Raw genomic sequence first — 8,037 nt, 5'->3', positions numbered from 1 at the left:
CGCTCTGCCCTGTGCCGCCGGCTGCCGCCTTCGAGACGGCTGCGGTCACCTGACATCCAGCGACTGGCTTCGAGCATCCGTTAGGGCAGAAGACAAGTAGGTTTCTCGATGTCCGGACGTTTACTCTACCGTCTGCCTTTATGATGGCTAAGCGGGTGGGCGGCCAGATGGGTGAATCCGTAATTGCAGGCGACGTGGTAGAAAGTTAAGTAGAAATATCTCTGGAGACAATGCAAGTGCATGAGTAAAAACTTCAGAGCCGTGGCGTTTTAGCAATAATAATAATAATAATAATAATAATAATAATGCTGCAATTCAGCATAAATCTGGACTTACTAAATTTGGCCCATATTAGGTATCATAATAATAATAATAATAATAATAATGCTGCTGCTGCTGCAATTCAGCATAAATCTGGACTTACTAAATTTGGCCCATAATTTAGGTCAGTAAATCCAGAACAATTTAAACTTGCCCAGAGGAGGGAGGTGAGTTTTGCTTTGGGGGGGTGGCGCGTTAAGCTGTGAATAACCGTTCACCCCACCAGTTCTCCGCTGCGAACGGACGCCCCCCTTTCCGTGGTTTTCCCAGCCCGTTCCCCTCTGCTCTCCACGGGCAGTGCCTGCGTCCCTTGGCCTCTCGAGCCAGAAAGCCGGACGTTGTTTTTTATTCCCAGCCTCTCTCTGTCCCTGGCTCTAAGCGCTGTCGTTTTGTCAGCTGAGAAGTAGCTTCCGTCCAGCACTGTTGAGAACGGAGCCATCTGTGTCCTGGTCCTCTGCGTGGGGCCTGTCCCCTCGCCGCCTCTCCAGCCCCCGCCCCAGAAGCCACGGGCCTCTGTGTCCCGCGGGCCTCTGTCACCCACGGGCCTCTGTGTCCCATGGGCCTCTGTCACCCATGGACCTCTGTGTCCCACGGGCCTCTGTGTCCCACAGGCCTCTGTCACCCACGGGCCTCTGTGTCCCACGAGCCTGTCACCCACGGGCCTCTGTGTCCCATGGGCCTCTGTCACCCACGGGCCTCTGTTGCCCACGGGTCTGAATCCCACAGGACCTCCCTCGATTCAGACCTTTGTTCATTCACTGTGCCGGGCGCCTTTCGGACCTTGTAAGCTGGCTTCACCCATCTTCCGGTTCCGGACATTGTCGTGCACTATTTCGTGAGTTTTCTCCCGCCGATTTAACCCGGTTCCCTTAGAAGAAAAGCACAGCTCGCTGCCCGCGTTAACTTGATCTACAGAAACCTGCGCTTTGAGGCCGAAGCGAGTCTGACTGGTTTTGAGTGTGAAGGCAAAATAGAAAAGCCGTCCTCAGAGTTCGTCGTAAACAGGCTCGTCTCTGACCCTGATGCAGCAGGAACGTGACGATCGGCGTTAGTGACTTTTTCGTGCAGTAGATATTGGAGCGGGAACAACACCAGGCGGAACGTCACGATCCACACGACACGCCGCGTCTCTCTGCGGGACTCGCCGTCCGTGTCGCTGTGCGGGCAGCTTAGCAGGGCCCGGTTAGGCTGTTTCCCTGGCGTCTGGCGTCAGCGCCGGGCCCAGCCGCGGGGCTTCCCCCGCCTCCTTTCAGCCGACGTCTGTCCCAAGTCCCCACGGCCGATCGGGTGATCGGGTGCTCAGGATGCTCGGTCTGGAACAGGACGGCGAGACTCCGCACCCTGACGTGTAGAAGGTGGCAAAGGAGTTTCTCGTACCGGAACGTGTGCCCTTTGCGCTCGGCTGGACGCGAAGCGAGCGTGCGGTCCCCGCGCCCGCTGCTCCCGCACGTGCGTGTGACCCACGAGCACACGCGGCTCCTCGGTCTCCCTCCCACCCTGTCGTCTGCTTCGATCACGGTTTCGTCGCACAGCGTCGACGACGCTGTCACCTCCTTCTCCTCACGCCAGTTCAGGGCCGTAAGGTCACCACAGAAACCGGCGACGGGCGTCCCCTGCGTCATCCGGTCTGTCGGATCATTGCGCGTCTGTCTGTCTTCTGTTTAAACGAGCTGTCCCAGCCGCGTCAGGCCTGCGCTGATGTCATTCCCTGAGAGGTCTGGGTGACGGGGGCCAGACTTTTGGGGGAGGTTAGGACTGCGATCCGCGAGCTCTCTTGGGGTGAATGCTGTGGCCGCAGGCGCCGCCGGCGAGTGTGCTCAGGGCACACGGGAGTGGGTCAGCAGCGTACGGCGACGTGCTGGCCTTTGTGCTCCTGGGCGGAGAGCACAGATTTGTGGAGACGGGGCTGTGAGCTGAGGCTTCGGCCAGATTTGGAGATGTGATCACCAGGAGCGGGGACGGGGGGACCGGACAGCTGGAGGACGACAAGCTGTGCAGGGAGCTTTGGGCGGGCCAGATGGCCCACAGCAGCTGTCCAGGGAGACGTTTAGCTTTGAATTTTCTAGTAGCCATATTAAAAAATGTTTTCAAAACAGGCAAAATCATTTTATTGTTTTAACTTAGTATCTCTAAAATATCAGTTCAACATTCGATAAATGTTAAAAATTATTAGATAGTTCACATTAGTTTTCACATTAAGTCTTCAAAATTCAGGGTGTATTTTACACTTATAGCAGATCAGTTTACATGTTAATTTTTCATCCAAAATATTTGGCTGTGTTTAGATTTCATAAAACTTACAGTTGCAAAAGTGGGCTCACATACCCAAGTTATTTGAAACATACTTAAAAAACGAATCGAGTATCAGTTTTTAAATTTAAATTACAGTGAAATCGCTCGTCCCTCGATCACGCCACTCACGTCAGGGCCTCATCAGCCAAGCGAGGGAGGCATCAGCTTTCCACGTGGCTGGTGGCGCCTGGCGCCAGGCCCCCCTCACCGTGTCTTCGGCTCCCCAGGGGCTGCTCGGAGCTGTGCCGGATCCCCATGGTGGAGTACAAGCTGGACAGCGAGGGCACCCCCTGCGAGTACAAGACCCCGTTCCGGAGGAACACCACGTGGCACCGCGTGCCCACTGCCGCCCTCCAGCCTCCGCCCAGGGCCTCGCCCGTGCCCGGCACGCCCGACCGGCTGCAGTGCCAGCCGCTGCTGCCGCAGGCCCAGGCCGCCATCCCCCGCAGCACCTCCTTCGACCGCAAGCTGCCCGACGGCACCAGGTAAGGCCGGAGCGCTTTCTCCAGGACGGCCCTGGTCAGACCCGGCCAGCATCTCGGACTGCGGGCCGGGCTCTTTGTCCGGCTTTGTCGTCCATCACCTTGTCCTCAGCAAGTTGCAGGCGGGGCTGGGCAGGCCGCAGGCGCAGGGGCCTTGGACTTGCCCTGCTCCTGGCCCAGCGCTGGAGCTGCCAAGATGGGGTCTGCGCCCAGAGCCCACGCGGCAGGCCAGGCTGTCCCTCCCTTCCCAAGCCCCGGTCAGCCGGCACCCCGAGCCCTCTTGGGAAAGACACCGAGAAAGCGCTATGCGTGGCCTGCTGTTGAGCGCGAGCCGCTCCGTGTGACCAGTGCAGGACCGCAGAGCCGGTGGCCAGCCCGTCGTTGTGTGGGCGCTGGCGCGGTGCCCTCTGCCATGAGCGCACCTTGCATTTTCTCTCTCATTCTAAGCAGATTGAGTCTAACGTGATTTTTCGGTGAGAGAATGCACTTGTTTTAGATCTAAAGCCAGGAGCGTTAGAAGCTGGTGAGCGTTTGTGGATGTGCAGCGCGCTTAGCTTGTCCTAAGTGAACAAAACTGTGATTTCGGGCTGTTGTTGTGCTAATTCACACTCCTTTTCTCTCGGCTCTCATGTGAGGTATGGGCCGCGGAGACAAAACAGCCGTCAGGCTCCGGTCCAGCCTGGAGCTGTGACCGTGGCTGCTGAGCCGGGTTGCTCACCTGGTGTCCCCTGGGTCTGTTACTTGTCCCCTCCTGGCCTCCAGTTTCCTCCCCTGAAGATAAACTTAGTACCAACTGAGATCTCTCCAGGCGCTGTGAGGGTTGCTCGGTCGAAGCGTGTGAACGGCTTAGAGCCGTTCCTGGCGCACAGCGACCCTGTCCGAGAATGGATTAGTCGATAAGTGAAAACGTCGGCTCCCTCGGCTTCCTCCCGTTATTATTCCCGAAGCCAGTGCAGGAATGGGGTCCCTTTAGCTGGACACCGAGTCAGCTCGGCCCCGGGTCTCCGTGCTCAAAGGTCCGCTGAGTTTATAAACCCCTCGTAGTCAAAGAAATGCACACAGGTAGCCCAGGTTGGTGGGGCGGGGGGACATCCGGAAGGGAGGGGTCCTCAGAACCTCCCTTAACAAAGTAGAATTTAGTAGATTATAGGGAAAAACTGGGTTCTAGCAGCAAGATGGAAAGTCAGCCCATCTTCCTGGAATGAGTTCTCGTGTATGTGCGTGCATGTGTGTGTGTGTGCATGGGTGCCTGTGTGTGCGTGTGTGCGTGTGTATCTGTGTGTGCGTGTGTATCTGTGTGTGAGCGTGTATGTGTGTGCACGTGCATGCATGTGTGTGCGTGTATCTGCGTGTCTGTATGCATCTGTGTGCATGTGCATGTGTATGCGTGTGAACATGTATATGCGTGTGAGCATGTGTATGCGTGTGAGCATGTGTATGTGTGTGTGTGCGTATGTGTGTGTTGCACTCCACAGACACTCAGCGCCCCATTAATGATTCCAGTCTCCCTTTCAGAAGCTCGCCCAGCAACCAGTCATCCTCCAGCGACCCAGGACCCGGTGGGAGCGGACCTTGGAGACCGCACGTGGGACACGACGGGTACGCCCAGGTCCCCTCGCTGGCCTGGGGGGCTGGCGCGGTGACGTGTGTGGAAACGCGGCCGTGCGCTCTCCGTTCCCAGGGCCGATGTGGGGTGTAAAGGTGCCAGGTGGCTCCGATGGATCGCCCTCCGGGCCACAAAGCTCCCCATTCCACGTGGGGACTGCTCGTCTGTCCCCGTCCTGAGCTTGTCTGTTTTCCTCTGTGACAAGGGACATGTGGACTGTGGGAATCACGGGCTGGGGCTCCGGGCTGTGCTCTGGGACCTCCCCTCACCTAAACCGCTGACGGGGAGTCAGTTCACAGCCGCTCCTGAAGTGCTTTTCCTCTGAGTCACAGGAGGCGGGTTCAGCCCCCACGCCTTCTCCTGCCTCCTGCGTCGCAGTGTGTGCGCCGGGGTCCAGGTGCCTGCAGCCCAGGCGGGGCCCAAGGACCCGGGGGCACAGATGTGCTGGGCTGGCCCATAGCTAAGTCGGGGGTCACACACTTTGGGGACGAAGCGGTCGTATGCTCCCAGCAGCGGTGTCCCATGTGTGGCTTTGCTACCAAGTGTCACCTCTGCCGTGGAAGGAGCTGGCTGCACAGAGTTAGCCTAGAGAGTGGCCGGTCTGAGGGGAGCCTCCAGCGGAAGAGACGCTCCCTGTGACCGACAGAAACGTCTCTCCCTGGAGCCTCTTCCTCCGATCTGGACCCAGAGGTGCAGGTGCTGCGCCTTGGTGGCCTGGGGGGCCCAGGCTTCCCTCCCCGGGTAACGGGAGGGGTTTCCAGAGAGACCATTCCTGGCTTTTCCTGCAAACCGGGATCTGTAGGTTGGATTCTGCGACTAAGGATCACTTTAGAATATAAATTTTCTGAGACTTATTTCTTTTGCAAGGTTATACTGTCATATTTTGGGTCTTCGTAAAACAAAGCCTACCTAGAGCCGACCAGTTTGATTGTCTTTTCTTTAAAATGTTTAATATTAAGACGTCTCAGCGGCGTGTGTTCTGGGCACAAGGGGCAAAGACGCAAACGCAGTGAGCTCCTCCTCAGCTTGTCAGGGACAAGTGGCCCGTCCCTGGGCAGCCCTTTCCCATCGTGGCGTCATTGGCCCCCCTCCAGACCCCGGGGGAGCTGGACCCCCAGTTGCAGATGCTCGAAGCCTGTGGCTGGGCCGGGCCGACAGACCCCGCTTCCAGCCAGAGGGCGACTGCTCATTAGGGCGTCCCCCGGGGGCCCTCGTGGGAGCCAGTGCACACGGGACGTGCCGGCGGGCAGCGTGGGGCCGAGGCCGGGCTCAGCTCCGTGTTCTTCCCAGGTGCCAGTCGCCCCTGCTGCTCGAGCTCCAGGGCCCCAGCCCGCGGGACTGCGAAGGGGCCCGGGAGCGGGAGGACGGCGCGGACGGAAGCAGAGCCCCGGGTAAGTGGCGCGTGCCCCGCGCGAGGCCGCCCAACGCCCCTCCCTGCCGCCCCCTCCCCAGCCCGTCCCGGCCTGTCCCGGCCCACGTGCCTTCACGCGTGCGCCCCGCACATTTGCTGGGTGCCGCGTCCGCTCGTCCCCCGGTGTCGTGGCCCGGCCGCGGGTGTTCCGCCTGCGCTGTGGCACGTCCACTGGCGAGACCAGAAGGCCCCAGAGCCACATCCTGTTTATTTTTACCAAACCACTTGTTCTTCGGTGAATACTGGGAATTAAATAGCTTTTCTCTTTGTGTGGCAGAAACCAGATGGCCCGGCGGGTCCTCCAAAGTCTTGAATTCCTACAAGGAAAGGGCCTTGCAGAAGGACAGGAGCTGCAAGGACTCTCCCAGCAAGCTTTCCCACGTGAGTCCTCGCTTCGCAAACCAGTCGCTCCGCGAAGGGCTTTTCTCACCTCAAGGCACCGGTCACTCAGCGAATGAACCGGGAAAGCCACCATCACGTCCTCGGCCTCTTGATCCTTGAAATCCCGGCGTGATAGTTACTAAATCACGTGCCCGTTTTTAATCCGTTATTATTTATCCACCGCGGGCACCACGGGAGCGGAAACCGAAGCACTGTGTGGCGGGCCCCCCGCGGTGGATGGACGGGCACGTGGACTCTTCCTGACAGCCCTGGAGGGGGACCACTCAGGTGTCTGTTGCTCAGTGAAACAGAAGTTTCATTTAAATGTGAAAACGTGACTTGTTGGTTGTAGCCGAGGAAGACCAACATTTCCGCGTAGTTCACGTTTTAAATTCGCAGGTGAAGAAACCTTATGAGTTGTGTCTTTCCTCCTCCGTCACGTGTCATTGGTGAGCTTCATAGCTGAGTGTTAGCGACACAGGTGACATTCCTTCCTAGGTGTCCGGACCTTGCCCTGAGCCCGCTCTACAGTATCTGTTTAATTCCACCTCTGCAGCTCTCCGAAGCGGGTGTAAGCGCAGGGAGGCGGGGTGGGAGTGGGCTTGAGACTGTCCTGTCTGGTTAAAAGGTCAAGGGCGTTCGCCGCAGGTCCGATAGGGCTGAATGAAAGGAGAGAAGGCCCGACCACTTTGGAAGATCAGGGCGTGCCTTGTTCTCGTGATCCACGGCCCCTTCGCTGAGTTCCAGGTCTTGTCAGTGTCCCCAGGCCGTGACACATCCGCCAGACGGGGACTCCTAGTCTTCTCAGGGCCCCCAAAGCACGCCTGTTGGCAGAGCCCCATCTCGTCAGCCCCTGGGCTCCCGGGGATGGCTCGCCCGGGCTGCCATGGTGCAGCGCGCGTCACACAGATGATTTCACTGGGGCCACACATCAGTCCCCACGTGAATCATGTGAGCTCAGTCACGCAAGCACAGAGAGGTGCTAAGTGACAGTCAGCGTCCTTCCACCGTGTTGCAGATCGGCTCTTCTGCCCCAAACCCAGGGCTGGCACTATAATTTGTCAGAGGAGCATTTTCTCGATAAAAGGCTGCTTTGTTCATTTCCGCATGCCTTCTCAGCTTTAACCCTCACGGGTTTTCTTCCGGTGCGTGACACTGGGACAGCACTTTGTGCTTCATGGGCAAATAATTGAACAAAGACTCGAAAAGATGCCCATTTAACTTAAGATGAATCACAGGAGGAATTAGGAATCGGGGACTTCAGCATGAAACCAGGATATTTTTTACAAGCAAATTCTACCACTGGCTCAGGTGGAGGGTGACGGGGAAGGGCTCGGGGGAGCGGCCCTCGGCTGTAGCTTTGCGAGTCAGCGAGAATGATCGTGTCATAAAGGGGCGAAGGACAGGACACTCGCGTCCCGACCCCACGGTAAAGCGAGTATCACAGCCCGCGAGTCATGCGCCGCGTGTCCCAGGGCACACAGTCAGGTTACACCGACTCCCGTCCGTTAAACGTCACATCAAAAAAACGGCGTATGTAGGTT

The 8,037-nt window shown here is 58.0% G+C and overlaps 1 protein-coding gene across 1 annotated transcript in view; it reads left to right on the top strand.

Moving 5' to 3' along the window:
• The window catches only part of SIPA1L2 (signal induced proliferation associated 1 like 2), a 137,978-nt gene that overhangs the window by 97,843 nt on the left and 32,098 nt on the right, over positions 1 to 8,037 (top strand). The window contains exons 13-16 of the mRNA XM_025039060.1: positions 2,841 to 3,098; positions 4,611 to 4,694; positions 5,992 to 6,092; positions 6,390 to 6,493. Coding sequence (XP_024894828.1) covers positions 2,841 to 3,098; positions 4,611 to 4,694; positions 5,992 to 6,092; positions 6,390 to 6,493 — 547 coding nt within the window. The remainder of the gene's footprint in view (positions 1 to 2,840; positions 3,099 to 4,610; positions 4,695 to 5,991; positions 6,093 to 6,389; positions 6,494 to 8,037) is intronic.

The sequence above is a fragment of the Pteropus alecto genome, unplaced genomic scaffold (assembly GCF_000325575.1).
Source record: "Pteropus alecto unplaced genomic scaffold, ASM32557v1 scaffold189, whole genome shotgun sequence".
Lineage (NCBI taxonomy): Eukaryota > Metazoa > Chordata > Mammalia > Chiroptera > Pteropodidae > Pteropus > Pteropus alecto.
The sequence above is the reverse complement of the archived record's forward strand: the minus strand, read 5'-3'. Positions and strand labels throughout refer to the sequence as shown.